Source organism: Dendropsophus ebraccatus, chromosome 1 (assembly GCF_027789765.1).
Source record: "Dendropsophus ebraccatus isolate aDenEbr1 chromosome 1, aDenEbr1.pat, whole genome shotgun sequence".
Classification (NCBI taxonomy): domain Eukaryota; kingdom Metazoa; phylum Chordata; class Amphibia; order Anura; family Hylidae; genus Dendropsophus; species Dendropsophus ebraccatus.
Window position 1 is genome coordinate 88609094 of NC_091454.1, and position 17514 is coordinate 88626607.

General features: G+C 43.7%; 1 protein-coding gene across 2 annotated transcripts in view; it reads right to left on the reverse strand.

Moving 5' to 3' along the window:
* Positions 1-17514, reverse strand: part of RASSF3 (Ras association domain family member 3) — a 149477-nt gene that overhangs the window by 51065 nt on the left and 80898 nt on the right. For both annotated transcript variants that reach the window (XM_069974582.1, XM_069974590.1), the window contains exon 2: positions 13280-13404. In XM_069974582.1, the coding sequence (XP_069830683.1) occupies positions 13280-13404 (125 nt within the window). The remainder of the gene's footprint in view (positions 1-13279; positions 13405-17514) is intronic.

Genomic DNA, 17514 nt, shown 5'->3' on the forward strand with positions numbered 1-17514 from the left:
GTTCATATATATCGGCTCTGCATTGTGTATTCATTAATTTTATTCCACTATTATTTCATTTTATGTTGTCATATCCATCTATATTAAATTCCAAAATTTTACACAATTCAGTTCCACTTCTTGAGATCCTAATATACTATACACACCTTATTAGGCTAGCTGGAGACCCATAGGTTGGGGAACACATATAACCTATTCAATATGTATGAACTGTCATTTTTTTTTTTTTTTGGGTGTGGGGGGGGGGGGTCTTACCTGGCATTATCGTTTTTCGTAGCTTCTACTGTGCATCTTTTCTGTGTGTATGCTGCATGTTCCACTTTAATGAACAGGAGCCACAGTGTGCCATTATTATACTTAAGGACAATGGTGTGGGACACTATTATATTCTAAGGATGGCATTTGTCATGCCATTGGGTTCAGGGGGCACAGTGTGCCACTAAGAAATACAGAGGCACAATGTGTGTGACGATATTGGATTTAGGGGGGACAGTATGTAATGTTGTTACATTCAGATGGCATGGCGTTATGCTACTAGATTCAGGGGGCAAAATGTAACACTATGCGATTCACAGGGCACGATGTGATACTATGAGGGCATGGTGCATGACACTGTTAGATTCAGGGGGCTTGGTTTGTGAATTCTGTTAGATTCAGGGGGCACGTTGTGTCATTATGGGATTGAGGAGGCATAGTGTGTGACACTTATAGATTCGATACTGGACTCTCAAATGATGTGCAATGTGATAACTCTGTAGAAACTTGCTTTATATATTTGGGGCAGTGGTTAGAAAGCGGGTAAAAAGTAAAGTATAATTCATTGCAGTATGAAGTATGCACCCATATTTTTTTTACAATATGCTTCAAACGGGACTTATTTAGTACATACATGTTAGTTTAAGCAATAAAAACTCCTCAATATAAAGAATCCCAAAATGAGGTGGAGAAGGACAATTTTTAACTATGTTATATACATGGGTAATCTTTACATACACAAACATAAAAAAAAAAAATTTGATTAAATCACTTGACTTTTTAGGACTTTATGGGATACTGAAAAGGATCTACATTCCAGACTGCCTACCTGCCTTATTTGCAGGGGTGTTTTTAAAGCACAGAGGGTGGTACTGCACATAGTTGTTCCCTGGTTCGACCTCAGTGGCATACAAGTGCAAACATGCCCATTGTACTCGGTGCAAAGTTTTCCTTCAATAACAGACTCCATGTTATAAAACATCAGATTCAGCTTAAAAAGCACAGCTATATTATCTCCTAGAGAAATTCATGTTCTGAACGGTGCCACTGCTTGGCAGAAAATGAACCATACCAAACACATTCCAATGGACATGAACAATAGTAAGATTACCTCTTGCTGAGAAAGATGGAATGCTGACGTTAGATAATGAGCCATGGCTGGAGTTAGCATAGTACTTTGCTATACAAGCAGAGGGAATAGGACAAAAAGCAGACTACTGTATTTAGCTTATGATCACTGTATGCACCTTAAAGGGGAACTCCGGATAAAAAACCTTGTTTTCTATTAAAAGTACATTAAAAGTTTTATAGATGTGTCTATACAATGTATTACCATATCTGTGAGGTTCTGCCACACTGGTAGCTGATAGAAATCCAGGAAGTGAAAAAAAAATGGCCCCTGTGCCAATTCACATTGTCTCCTGCTCCTTCTGCTATCCCCCCTAGGAGACAAATCTTACATGCCTCTGTCTCACATTGTGTGTGTTTGCTGAGGACAGGCTGATTATGCAGACAGGGGGCAGGGTGTGATGTCACAGGAGAATTGGCTATATTTCCCAATCCCCTGAGTGATCCACCATCCCTGAATGGCCAGAAGCAGGTGCTGCACTAATTTTACTGATTGCGATGGGTGGGGGACTGTGGTGATCAGCTGAGGGAAAGCATTGCATTCTGGGAACTGCATAACCAGGAAGGACAGAAACACAATACAGAACGAAAAAACCCCAAACAAATGGATTTTTGGTAGTTTCAAAACTGGGATAGACAGGTAAGTTATGCTATATGCTTCTGCAGAAGTTTCATTTTTTTAACCTCTACCTGGAGTTTCCCTTTAAAGAAGTTGTCAAAATTTGAGGGGGAAAGGGACAACTCAGTGGGGTCTTGGCACTCGTGCAAGCCCCTACAAAAATGGCAAATTTGTTTGCAGCTACCATAAACATTGAAGAGGTTGCAGCACCCAAACAAATGTGATCTCCAACTGACAAGGTTACCCCCCAACACACACACACACACAAATCAAATATTGATGGCCTATCTTGTGCATCAGCCATTAATTTTCAAAGGCTAGATAACTCCTTTAAATAAAATGATGCATATAGTACACGAGAGTCCTTTATTAACTCAGAGTTCCCTAATGTGGTATTTGAATTTTCTAAACCAGTCATGCATTACTCGCATGCTGGCTAGACATACACCACTGCTTTTATTACTTTAATGGTCTCTTATTAAATTACAAACGTAGCAAACTATGATGCAATAGAATTATAAGACAGACCCTGCACTGCACTATAATGCACTGTTTTAGGAGAACTGGTCATCTGCTCAGGGTTTTTTTTGTAGAAGGGGCATTAGATATATTCTAGCTGCGCAGAAGGTCAGAAGAAGTCATGCTTTGTCACAGCGTTTATCAATAAATGAATAATCCTAATAAAATAGCTCTGCAGTAGATTTCACTTCTAAGAACTGCTCAGACCTAAAAACCAAGCGGCTCATAAATCTCCTTACACCTCACTAATCCCCGGCACTTCTGTTGTGGTACTCTATGCTAATGAGATTTAAAATGGGCTTCTAGGTGTTAGAAGAAAAGGACCCTTTCGTAGATCAGCAATTCTTGTGTTGCAGTACTGAGTAAGATGTGTGTATTAACATTACAGTGCCATCATCTGGTTCACACGGATAAAACATTTTTAAAGTATATGGCGTTGTGAATGCACCAACATTTATCACTCATTACTCCTAACACTCTGACACTTTTTTTTTAACAATTTATTAACCATCTGAGAGAAGTTAAAAAAAAGACTTTCTATCTTACACCATGTTAAAGTAATCCAAAATATTGGAAAAGTAGTTGTTCCTAAAATGTCATATTATACTATTATATACAGATGCAAGTGTCTTTGAGGAAATCTTTGGGGAAGGTTGGGGGTTGGATAAGACAAGGCCCACACACAGCTAGCAATTTAAGTATATTAGGGTATTGCATATAGTTTTTAAGGTACTTTACATTTTGTGGAAGTTGAGACTGTTTTTCCTATAATTTACATAAAAATAAATAAAATTGGAATGCTGTCAGTCTTGTTATACAAGACTTCATACACCTGCACTCACAAAAAGTATAAAGAATATGGACCAAAGCATAATGCCCCCAGTGCATAATTTGATAGCACTGAATATGAGGAAAATGACCAACCGGCAACAGTATGCACTAGAGATTAGCGAACCGGGTTCAGGTTCGAGTCCATCCGAACCCGATCATTCGGCATTTGATTAGCTGGGGCTGCTGAACTTGGATAAAGCTCTAAGGTTGTCTGGAAAACATGGATACAGCCAATGTTTATATCCATGTTTTCCACATAGCCTTAGGGCTTTATTCAAGTTCAGCAGCCACCGCTAAACAAATGCTGATCGTTTGGGTTTGGATGTACTCGAACCCGAACCCAGTTCGCTCATCTCTAGTATGCACAAACATGCTGATAGTTTTCCTTTAAACCACCTAGAATCCAGACCCACAACCACCCAATGAAAACATATGTCCAATATTTACAAGAGATATCCACCAAATCCAGAGAGGAATAAATGGCAAACTCCACACTGAAAGCATGAAACCAAAGTTTCTTTATAGACACCAGACACCTAGCCAAGCAGATGGTATGTCAAATAGCGTGGACTCCCCCGTAGATGCTGAGGGATTTTAATAGGTGGGAAAATTCTATTTACTAAGCTGTCTTGGGATCTCTAAACTTAGTTGATAGGTTAGGTTGACAGTGTCTAAGTGTAAATGTAGGTTTGGTGAGACACATTTTGGATGCTCCTAACTTAGTGTATTAAAAAGCATTTTCCAACCTAACAAGATCCCTCAGCGTCAACCAGCGAGCCTGTGCTATTTGACATACCATCTGTTTGGCTTGGTGTCTACAGACACACTTTTAACGCATTCTTTCAGAGTAGAGTTAGCCATTTCAGGATTTGGTTGTGGGTCTGAATCCTGGTGGTTTGATGGTGCTAACTATACTCTATATTGCTCATGGCAGCTAGCAGTTGTGTATACCTATCAGTATATATATATTTATGTTAACTCTGAGTTTATTAAAGTTTTTCCAAAGGTTTAAACACACATACGCAGTTTGTAATATATAGGAAGTGCATGCAAAATAATGAACATATAATCATTGTACTAATACAACGTAACTTGAAAGAAAGAAGGAGACAAATAAATGACTTTCAGCCTAATGTAGGTGGTGTTTCCAGGCTAAACAAGAAGCTTCAGAAAGATGAAAATGCATGGGACGGATCATGGCACCTTGGCACCAACTAGTGAGCCAAAGCCTGTACACCTGGCTAGGGAAGGACAGGACAGGACAGGACAGACACAACACATTCACTACAAGACGGAAAACATGAGGAAGTAGATCAAGATGTGAGCTTACAAGACCAGAAAGAGAAAAGATTAGGGGTGAGGAGGGAAAAAAAGGGGGGGGAAGTGTGGGGGGGGAAGAGATAGATGGATTGCCAGTGGCGTGGAAGTTCATCTCTCATACGTCTTATATATAAGCAGGTATCAGATTGGCAAAAGTAGGAGAGTCTGCAAACAAAATCCAGGGGTTCCATACCTGTGAGCATTTTCCAGAACGGTCCTGTGCCTCAGCCACCAGCTCCTCGGCCCTCTGAATATTTTTGAGTTCGCTGTACCATTCGGATAGAGAGGGGGTATGGTCGGTCTTCCAGTGCCTCGGAATTACCGTGCGAGCTGCTGCTAGAAAGTGTCTCAACATGCCTTTTTTCTGACCTGCCAGTGTGCCCGGCAGCAGAGACAGCAACACCGCCTGTGGTATGTTCGCCAGTGTCTTACCCGAATAAGCCTCATAGACCCTTAGAACCCCTTTCCAAAATGGTCTCAGTTTGGCACAGCTCCACCAAATGTGTAAGATAGAGCCTTCCTCTGTATGGCATCGGCAACACCTGTCCGACACTTCTGGATAGATACGATGTAGGAGTGTGGGGCACCTATACCACCTGGACAGTATTTTGTAGCTCTTCTCTTTCGAGTGGGAGTCCAGGGACAGACCATGGAAAAAGGTGCACATCTTGAAGACATCATCTGCTGAGAAAGTGACATTGAGCTCTCTTTCCCAAGCAGCAAAAAAGGGTGCTCTAGTGGAATTGCAGATGGATAGGAGTAGCGAATACATCTGTGACAGTGTCCCTCAACTCCCCTCGTCAGACAAAAAACAGTCAAATTCTGTAGTCGGGGCTCGAGGAGGACCCCATTCGAAAGGCTCGCACAAAGGAGCAAAATTGGTTGTATGCAAACCATGATAGCACTCTGTCAGGGCATTGTGCTTGTAGGTCATGCAAAGAGGGGACAGCGGACACCACTCCGAGCTGGTGAAGCCTAGGGGAATCCACTCGTGTCCACAAAAGGAACGTTTGGTTAGTGAGATCGGGTGTGAAAGATGGGTTAGAGAATAATGGGGTCATGGGGCCCGGGCTAAAAGATAACTAGTGCCGGGTCACCCACTTGTCCTAGATGCAGGGGTCCCTGGGATGGCCAGGGGTCCCTGTTTTGATGATCCACAGGGCCCCGGTTAGATCGATAGATGCAATTTGTGATTCCACGTCAACCCATTGCTTAGCTGTCGCCCCCCGCCTCCAATCAACTATCCTAGAGAGGACAGCTGCCTCATGGTATAGCTGCAGGTCAGGTAAGCCGGCCCCCCGCCGCCCCCCCCCCCCCCCCCCTGGATTTAGGCTGAGTGAGAATTTGTGCTCTGATCCTAACTTTACCACTACCCCACACATATTGAGAGAAAGCTCGTTGCAGTTGTTTAAAATAGGCTGTAGGGACGGTTATCGGTACAGTCTGGAAAACATATAGGAAGAGAGGGAGGATGTCCATTTTAAGTACGTTCATGCGGCCAAACCAGGAGAGGAACTTACGATGGTAAGCTCGTAACATGTCCAGGGTTTTCTGGTGCAAAGGGAGGTAATTCAGGGTGAACAAAAGTTCCAGTTTGGCTGGGACCTGTATCCCGAGGTATTTTATACTCTCCTTCTGCCACTGGAAAGAGAAGTTGGATTGGGTAGCTAACAGATCCTTTGCTGGTAAGGAGACATTAAGACCCTCCGTCTTAGAGATATTGACCTTAAAATTGCTCAGCCTGCCAAAGATGCTAAATTCATGTAAGACGGAGGGAATAGAGATATGTGGCTGTGTTACATATAGTAGGAGGTAGTCAGCAAACAGAGCTAGCTTGTGATGACGTTGTCCCAGCTCCATTCCCCTTACATCCGGGTTAGTTTGCAGCGCGATGGCCAAGTGCTCCATAGTGAGTATGTACAACAGGGGCGACAGGGGACACCCCGGACGCGTTCCGTTCCTTATCTGAAAGGCCTCCGACAGGGTCCCATTGGTCCGCACTTGTGCGGTAGGGTTGGAGTATAAAGCCATGACTCTTGAGATAAAGTCATCACCCAGCCCTATTAGAGCCATTGTGGCTGTGAGGAATTTCCATCGGACCCTGTCGAAGGCCTTCTCGGCATCAACAGAAAGCAAGCACAAGGGAACTCCAGCTGATCGCGCGTGGGAGATCAGGTTAATAGTACGAGTGGTGTTGTCCCGTGCCTCCCTACCCAGGATGAACCCCACCTGATCAACATGGATGACCTGCGGGATAATGGAATTGAGGCAGATGGCCAGTATTTTGGAGAATAGCTTAACGTCACAGATGATCAGCGATATTGGCCTATAACTGCCACATTGGGTGGGGTCCCTCCCGGTTTGGGAAGCACGGTCACATGGGCTTCTAACGATTGCCGGGGAAAGGGAGTAGTATTGGAAATCCCGTTGAAAACCTTAGTGAGGAAAGGAGCAAGGGGACCTTTAAAGGCCTTAAAGAATGCTGCGGTAAAACCGTCCATCCCAGGGCTTTTGCAGTTTTTCGAGGAGGTCACTGCAGTGGTGAGCTCCTCTACAGAGAACGGCGAATTAAGAGCCTCTCTTGATTCCTCACTAATCACAGGCAGGGCAGTTGTCTCAATATAATCCCTAATCCAAACGGGAGGGGGGGGGGGGGGGGGGGAGATCTGCGAAATGGCCTCTCAGAGAATACAGAGAGCGATAAAAGTCCCGAAAACAATTCGCGATCTGCCTGGGGTCATGTAGGGAAGTCCCGGATGGCGATTTTATGAACGGGATGTACGTAGTGGAGGAACGCGGGTGTATGTATCGCGCTAGCTCCCTACCGTACTTATTCGCATTGGCATATAGGTACTTAATTCTATAATTCTATGATTCTCACACTGATGTCACTTCGAGGAGAAGGGCCGGGTCAGACGAGCGTTTATGGGCTTTGGACAGGTCTGCTAACTCCATTGCTAATTTATTAATTTTGAGCCCCCTTTCCTTCTTGAGGCGTGTGCCCTGCTGGATGAATATACCCCGGAGAACGCATTTTTATGCCTCCCATTGCACCGGAAGGGAAGTGGAGTCATGTTCGTGTACCCTGAAGAATTCAGTCATGGCGGATTCAACTGCCGCCTTGCAAGCCACGCAGGAGGGCTTTGTTGAGCCTCCATGTCCCTTTCCTGGGGGCCCCATCAGATGGAGTCAAGGTCAGGAATATTGGCGCATGGTCTGACCACACTGCCTGCCCAATGGAGGCATTGGAACTGAGAGTGAGGGCACGGTGGGAGAGAAAAAACATGTCTATCCTGCTGTGAGATAGGTGGGCTGGGGAGTAGTAGGTGTAATCTCTGTCTGTGGGGTGCAATACCCGCCAGACATCCACCAGCTGGTGAGCAAACAGTGCCCGCTGAGCCATAGTCACCGCAGCCTTAGGAACCATTGATCTCCCAGCAGAACAGTCTAAAGTCGGGTCCAATGTCATGTTGAAGTCTCCCCCTATAAGTAGCGTACCCTCCAGAAATGAGTCTAGGTCCAAGAGTATGTCACGTAACGCCCTTCCCTGATCAGAATTTGGTAGGTAGAGGTTGCCAATAGTATATACTGTGGAGGCTATTCGTAGTTTGGCACAAGCGAACCTACCATGGGGGTCCAACTTGGAGTCCAGGAGGGTGTGCTGTAGGGATCTATTTAGCGCAATGGAGACTCCCCTTGATTTAGAGTCAGGATTGGTGCTGTGGTACCAGTGCGAATAATAACGAGTCTGCAGCTGAGGCACATGACCGGTCCGGAAGTGGGTCTCCTGTAACAAGAGAACATGGACATGTTGCTTATGCATAGCATAAGTAATGTGTGAGCGTTTAGAAGGCTCATTGAACCCTCTCACGTTAAGGGAGGAAAACTTCAGAGAAGGGACCGCCATTGGAAATATCCTAAGTAAGTGCAGCCGGGACAAGGGGCCAGATGGGCAAGGGAGGGAGGGGGGGAGAGAAAGAAGACACACGGGGGGAGGGTATAACACACAGACCAGGACAAGACACACACAAGAGAAAAAAGACGACAGGTTAACAAACCAAGGGCACACAGAGGGGCCCCGGAACTGCAGAGTACTAAACTCTACAGAAAAGAAGTAGAAGATACCAGCGCTCAAGGCGCTACAACTAGAGAGGAGCCTGACTACCAATAACAGTAGCAGCCTTCCCCACAAGGTCATAGATAATATGCTTGAACTGAAAGGATAAACCCCAGCAAAAAATAAGTAAAACCAGCCACCCTCCCTGCAATAGTCATCCCTCCCCACAACCCCATTGAAAGTGCTTAATCCAACAGCTATGCCCTCTAGCAAGGGCTTTACTGCCCCTGGTAACTCTTTCTGTTCCAACATGACAAACAAATAACATCAGAGGCTGATCAGAAAAATAAGTGGAAACATGGAGCTGAGAAATAAACTGTAAACTCAAGGCCTAGCATATAATATGTGGAAGGGGGTAATCTTCAAACAGCAAAACAGTCCGCTCCCCGGGAACCGTTCAGAAAATACAGGACAGGGCGCAGTTCTCAGCCTTCCGCACCCGAATGATCAGTGCATGCACGGACATGTCCTCTTTGGTCTGGAGGAGGGGGGATCAGGCACCATTCCGGCAAGGTCAGTGGAGGCAGGTTCAGGGCACCCAGAAACGCAGGAAGCTCCAATGGCTCTTTCAGGGTGACGCATTTCCCGCCGTGACGCACAGCCAAGTGAAAAGGGAATCCCCAGGTGTAGGGAATTTTCCTCTCTCTCAATAGCTGCAGCAGAGGTCTCATTTCACGGCACTGTGATAAGGTGTGGCGGGAGAGATCTTGCAGCAATGTGATCGTGGCCTCATCAAAGTCAATAGTCTCTACTGACTGGGATTTGCGCATAATTTCTTCTTTGGTGGTAAAATAATGCATCCTGCATATAACATCCCGTGGTCTAGTTGGGTCAGGATGTACTGAGACCGGCCTTTGTAACAGCATGCTGAAAATCCCCTGGAGGGTAGGGATAGATCAGAAGATTGTGTTGCCTCTGGCAGGCCCCGGATTCTTATGTTGTTGCGCCTGCTTCTATTCTCGTTATCGTCATGCAGGCGATAAAGTTGGGCAATGTGCAGGTCATGAGATTTCGAGGTTGCTGCAATACTATCCACCTGTCTAGACAGAGACACCTGATCAGCTGCCAGCTCTTTATCTCTAGTTTCTGTCTCTTGTATGGCATTTTTGATGGAGCTCAGCTCCTGCTTATATGAGTTCTCCAGATGTTGGATAAACTGTTCCATTTCCCCTCTAGTGGGAAGGGATTTCATATGCTCCTGCCAGTCCCATGGTGTGGAGGGCAAAGAGGGTGCTGAGGAGGAAAGGGGACCCTTAAGCGGCGCGGAAGCCAGGGATGCCATGTGGCCTGGCGAAAATGGCGCCGCCAGTGCCGCCAGTGAGGAGGAAGGAGGGCCCGCCTCCAAGATGGAGGAGTCCGGAGTGTCACAGCCCGCTGGCCGCTCTCTGATGCCGACAGGATGCCGGCGTCCGGGCTTGCAGTGATCCGACCGGGGCTTATTGCAGGAGGTAGGGAGGTCAGGGGCGATGGGCAAGATGGCGCCGGTGAAACAAGGCCCTGGCCTACCTCCGATGGTGTTGACCCGCCTGCCATCTCACGGAATCGCACCGGAGTTGCCACCTGCGGGACCTGTGGTGCTGTCTCCCTGTCTGTAGCCGAACAGAGGCTGCGGGCTGTCGCGACGAGCGGTTGCGGATCGGCCCGGGCTCGCGGTGTTCCGGTCCGGCCTCTCTCCAGGGACTGGGCCGTGCTCCGGGGACCGGTGCTCATGTATGTGTCCAGCCGTCCCTGACAAGGCGTGGAGCGCAAACGGCGGGTGCGGGGCTGCGTCTGCTTCCTCCTGCTGGCAACGTTTTTCCAATCTTTTACTGTCCAATTTCGATGAGCTTGTGCAAATTGTAGCCTCAGTTTCCTGTTCTTAGCTGAAAGGAGTGGCACCCGGTGTGGTCTTCTGCTGCTGTAGCCCATCTGCCTCAAAGTTCAACGTACTGTGCGTTCAGAGATGCTCTTCTGCCTACCTTGGTTGTAACGGTTGGCTATTTGAGTCACTGTTGCCTTTCTATCAGCTCGAACCTGTCTGCCCATTCTCCTCTGACCTCTGGCATCAACAAGGCATTTCCGCCCACAGAACTGCCTCTCACTGGATGTTTTTTCTTTTTCGGACCATTCTCTGTAAACCCTAGAGATGGTTGTGCGTGAAAATCCCAGTAGATCAGCAGTTTCTGAAATACTCAGACCAGCCCTTCTGGCACCAACAACCATGCCACGTTCAAAGGCACTCAAATCACCTTTCTTCCTCATACTGATGCTCGGTTTGAACTGCAGGAGATTGTCTTGACCATGTCTACATGCCTAAATGCATGTTGCCGCCATGTGATTGGCTGATTAGAAATTTAGTGGTAACATGCAGTTGGACAGGTGTACCTAATAAAGTGGCCGGTGAGTGTAGACTATAAGTAATCTTTTCCACAAGTGTAGATACTATTATATTATAACACTACATATCTAAGTGCACACCATAAGATATGATCTTTCTTCAGGTCCTTGGTGAGTTGCACAACAGGATATAAATACTTTTAAAGGGAACCAATCACCATGTTTTTGCATATTAACCTACAAATACTTCCTAATAAAGCTCAATGCAATCTGTCCTAACATATATTTCATGCATTTGACAAGGCCTACTAACCCCCAAGAACATACTTTTTATATATCCTGCTCCGTATTCTATTTACCCTTAACTAGGCATTAGAGCAGTTTTTTCCTCAGAACTAGTCAAGGCTGGTGGTCTGGAAATAGCTGTAATAACTCCTCTCTGGATGTGATTCCCAGTGCAGGAGCCTGCAACGTCATAGAGGGGCTGTCTCATGTCTTCCTTTGAGCTCCCACGTCTTCATTGAGCTAGACATGTGCAGTACAGGAAACAGGCAGCAGGGATTGGACGCCGATGTACTGCGCATGTCCAGCCCAGCAAGGATGTCGGAGCTAAAAGAAACCTACTGGACAGCCCCTTTCTTGATGCTGCGCGACAGGAACACGTTTTCAAGCTAATTTTATTCTCCTCATAATACCAGAATCAGGCATTATTTTAAAAAGGGGGAAAACCATGAAAATAACCTTGACATTAACCATAGTCTCACTCTTTATTGAGCAGAACTGAAGATGCAGTGCAGACAAAGCACAAGATGGCATTTTTTATTACTCCTGTAATAATTACACTGCTAAGCTTATAGGAAAGGAAGTGGACCATAGCTAATGGAAATGACGCACTCCCCTTAAAGCAATTACCTGTTTATTTTTGTGGCTATTGATCGTTTTGAAGGAAGAATCACTAATCATACGCTGATGCTTTGGTAGTCGTCCCTGCTCATATTATCAAGCTCTCTTAGGTAAAACAGCAGTCATTCTCTCTACCATTATAGTTTTATCAGAAATCATATATAATGAATAGTACATCTCACTGTATATGAAAGCCTTTTCCAGCCATAACGCCAGACTGAGGAGGTGTCAGAATCTCAAGAATTATATAGCTGTTTCAGGATAAGCTATCTGGTATATGTACATGAGGAGTAAACACCATGGGGGAGATTTATCAAACATGGTGTAAAGTGAAACTGTCTCAGTTGCCCCTAGCAACCAATCAGATTCCACTTTTCATTCCTCACAGACTCTTTAGAAAATTAAAGGTGGAATCTGATTGGTTGCTAGGGACAACTGAGACAGTTTCACTTTACACCATGTTTGATAAATCTCCCCACTCTTATATGCAGGTGGTACAGCTCACCCTGTGAATACTGGTATATCTCAGCAGACACTAATCGCCCCCCACAAGTGGAATACCCAACAAAAGGTAAATTATTCAAAAAGGTATCCAGCGCTTAAACATCCCACCAAAATAATTTTTTTTTTTTATTAAAGGAGAAGTCTGGCGATTTCTAAAATGCGGCAGGGGGAAATTGATTACAGGTAGGAACTTACCTCTCCCCGTGCCTGCGCTGAGCGGCGGGACTGGCCTCAGGACCTCAGCAGGAAGGTATTTTTCCCGAAGTTGTGATGGGGGGGGGGGGGAATGCCTGTCTTAGGGACCAGCTGTTCAGCCAACCAGTGACTTGAACGGCATCCTGCCCCAGTTACTGACTGTCTTAGCAGCCAGTCCATCAGCCGGGTCATAACATGTCCATCAGCGGGGGTCCCGTGGCCATTTCCTCCACTCACCACTGCATGCAATGGTACACAGAGGCAGAACACAAAACAAATGATCTGACATGTTTTGGGTAACCCCCTCACTTGTAGATAGAAACCCTAAGGGCCCTATTACACCAACCGATTATCTGACAGATTTTTTTTAATCCAAAGCCAGGAATGGATTTAAAAAGAGGAGAAATCTTAGTCTTTCCTTCATGACCTGATCTCTGTTTATAGTCCATTCCTGGCTTTGGCAGAAAAAAAATCTGTCAGATAATCTGTTGGTGTAATGGGGCCCTAACACCAAAAACTTCAAGCAACAGAACAGTTACACACACAATTTCCTTACAATAAAAAAAACTTACCTTCTCATTGTTATTGGAGTTGTCCAATGTGTCGTATGTAGGTAAACATTCCATTAATTTTCCATTAGGTTCACAGTTTAATTGTACCTGTCCTTGGCAATGTGAGTGGCATGTGTATTTACAATCTGGAAAAAATAAGAAGATAAAATTACCTTAAACACTCCTATATGCATGGCGCAAAAATGTATTTTATGTGAGCAAGCACAGCAAAATATATACAAAAAGTAAAGCTGAGCACATCACTGCCACTGAATAAACCTGCTGACAATCGATAAAACATCTGCTTATCTATGGCAACAATAATTGTGACCTGTGGACACACTTTTACCGTTTACTATGTGAACACATAAGGGATGTATTTATTATTATGTGGAGATGTTATTGCACAGAGATTTCCCAACATAATGCAACAAGAGCTTCCAGTTGTCAGGAGTGTTCATTACTTTACCTTCCGGGGGCCAAATTCCTGCCCAGCCAGGCTGTGGAGTAGAACCACACCAGGTCAGCTGTGAATTTATCATTGTTTTATGTATGTCTTTTGACATAGAAAAGTTGCAATTTTTTCTGCATTTCATTTGTTGCGGGAAAAAATTGTGACTTTTTTCACCTTTAGGCTGGGTTCACACTACGTATATTTCAGTCAGTATTGTGGTCCTCATATTGCAACCAAAACCAGGAGTGGATTGAAAACACAGAAAGGATCTGTCCACATAATGTTGAAATTGAGTGGATGGCCGCCATTTAATGGCAAATATGTGCTGTTATTTTAAAACAACGGCTGTTATATTGAAATAATGGCCGTTATTTACTGTTATATGGCGGCCATCCACTCAATTTCAACATTGTGTGGACAGAGCCTTTCTGTGTTTTTAATCCACTCCTGGTTTTGGTTGCAATATGAGGACCACAATACTGACTGAAATATACGTAGTGTGAACCCAGCCCCACACTGCTCACATCTGTCATTAGTAAAGTTCTATTTTTGTCTGCCACAGCACATTTAGGCTATGCTCACACACAGTATTTTTGCTCAGTATTTTGCAACCAAAACCAGGAGTGGACTGAAAACACAGAAAGGCTATATTTACACACTGCTGAAATTTAGTGGATGGACGCCATTTATTAGCAAATAACATCTTTTTTTTTTTTAACTAACGGCTGCTATTTGCCATTATAATTACTATACTTATGTTATAAAGATATTCTATATTGATTCCATTGCCAATGTAATTAATGTAACTCCGGTGAAATCCCTAATGCTATTGCTTTGAGTGAAGCATTCTGTAATTGTTCAGTGCATTCATTTGGCTCAGACATGTATATTGCCTTGCACAACATCTATGAGCAGTCAGAAATAGATTCTTTACTAGAAAAGAGACAGGTCTTGTGCTAAAGGCTGGGAAAAGAACATAGGGAAACAACAAGAACATAGTAAGAAAGGCTACAACAGTACAGTAAGGTAGATGTGGGTTTAGTGTGGTCATATAACTATACCCTTTACTTCCTTTTATAAACAAAGCTAAAGCTATCTTGGTACACAAATCCAGTGACAGAAATAGGTATTGGCGACAACAGGGGAAAACAAATCTAACTATCGTCTTATTATGTTCTCTGCCAGTTCTGTTTAGATAGACTATGCAAAGGTCAGTTTGTTTGGGCAAATTCATTGTCTGAGGTTCTTTTACTGTGTGTTTTGTATGCTATGTAAGGTATTCTGTAGTGAAGTTAAAGAGTCACTACTATGAATAATAACTCTGGAGAGTCACTGTAATAGAAAATAACATTTGACATGTCATCAGGCATGTGAAAAGTTATTGAGCTCAGCGTGTCTCAGCAGGAGATGTAGCCAGAGGGAGAGGCAGCACTGATCCACTTTCTGGTCGGCCACTAAAATTCATGCAATGTAGCCGAGGAGTGGATCGCATGGCTCCCACATTCTCTCCCCAGCTATATCACCTGATCAAAGCAGGTCTCAGCAGTGAGACCTGCTGTGATCAATAACTTTTGACATGCCTGATGACATGTTGAAAGTTATTTTTTATGACAGGTACTCTTTAAGGCAAAGCCCTTTTTTAACAACCATGGCTTATTTATCTTTGCACCGGACTCTTCAAAACCAAATCTTTGGCTAGGTTCACATGTGCGTTGGAGGCTTTGTTGCAAAATTGATTTATCAGCAGTAAATCAAGACAATGAGTCTGCTGCACTCTGCACATGAATGGAGCCCGACGAACCCCACTGACCCTAATGGGGTCTGTTGGGTTTTTGGCTAGAGTCTGCCATTCTACTGGACAAAAAAAAAGTGCTCACTAAATTTTTTTATCCAGTTATTAGAACCACATCTGCGACGGAGGCTCCAAACCAAGCCAGCATGGCAGATGTGAACACAGCCTTAGGAACTTTAGTTGTAAACAAGGCAACCAAGTCATGGCATACACTACACAGCTACTTGTTATAACTTATTCTGCCCACCTATCTTAAAATACAGAGATGTAATAAGATGAACCCTTATCAGCAGGAAGACCTTTGAATTTACATACTGTATACGTCTCTATTTCAATAATAATACTTTTAGTAGTAGTAGAGCTAATATTTTAGACTGGATTTGCTTAATAATGGCAACACACAGTCAGCTGTTATTATGCCTATTTAAAATAGAACATTTAAATCTACAAATTTAAAGTACTTTGTGGGACTGTAAGAGTGGTATGAGGCACTCTCTTTTTAGTGGTCTTTGAATAGCTGTAATCACACAGTGCTCTTACATTCCTGCACTATGCATAACACAGAGTATAGGTTTTGCCAAAAGAGTTTCCTTAATTTTAGTTTAAAGCATAAATTGTAAATAGAAAAACTGCTTATATAGATCTCTTAAACTGTGATCATAATCAAACTAAAATCTGAAAGGGAATCACCTACCATACAGCACCTTCCCATGCTTGGAATGTCCTAATTATATCTTTGCGTGCTAACTTTTTTTCTGTCACACAAAATTCAGACACTGTTTATACAAAACCAATGAAAGCACTTATCCCAGTTATAATGGTGCAAGCGGCATACATGGTATTATAGTAGTTCATAAACAGAGACATGGACACGCACTGTGTCTATGTCTGAATCAAGTGTTGGGCAGTTCCAGGGATCCTGGTGAAGTAAGGCAACAGTGATAATGTGTTTTCCTTAAAAATTTTTGCAATTTTTTTTTCCTGGTCTCTCTTTACCGTTTGGCTTCTGGCTTTTTTTAAATTCTTCTTTTGCTTTTTTTTCTCCTTTCCGTGATGTTGGTGAAAAGGCTATAGGTAGTCACAGAAATGCACGAAGCACTTCAGTTACTCTATATGCATTATTGTGTGTAGGCAGCAGATGGAACCAGAGTACTATGTAATCTTATACTTTTCTATGTTACCGCACCGTATACTGGTAACTATTGTGGCCTGGCTTTTTTTTTTTTACCAGTACCCTGTGTAATCCCTTGGTTGTTGTTTCTTTGTATAGTAACCAGTGATGTATGTAATTTTATATAAATAAGTTTATTACATTTGTGCAATAAAGATGAATTGTTTCTTTACTTGATTGTGGTGTTGATCAATCTGTAGGATATATATATATATATATATATATATATATATATATATATATATATATATAATCAAGAGATACCGCAGCACTCCAGAGATAAACTTAAAGACGTGTTTATTTCCCCAAAACCGCGGTCAAATCAAATCTCTGGAGTGCTGCGGTATCTTTTGACATTTATATCATCCTACACCGTTGGTCACCGGAATTTACCGCTTGGCACCACCGCATTGGCTATACGAGTGCTGCATTTATTTCTGACTTTATTATATATATTGTGATTTTGGGTCTTAACACCCTAAATGGTGACACATTCTGAAGGTACAGCTATTTTTTCGGGTGTGTATGCCGAAGTGTAACCTAACCAATGGATTGAGATTTTCCAGCGCTCCTTTGCTTAAAACATCTTACACGTGGCCACTGTTTTGTAGTGAGCTATGATAATGCTAGCATAGAGGTGTATGGGGCCTCTATATTACCTCCATATGCCTACAATTTGATATAGAGACATTTTTGTACACTTTGTAGTTGTCCAACAAAGAAAAGAGTTAAGTGCTATCATATGCCTTAGGTACAGCTGGTCATGGAGAATAGGCAAACTGTAGCTCCCAACAATCCCCCCGCAACCTCCCACCACAGTAGGACAAAATCCGATCACC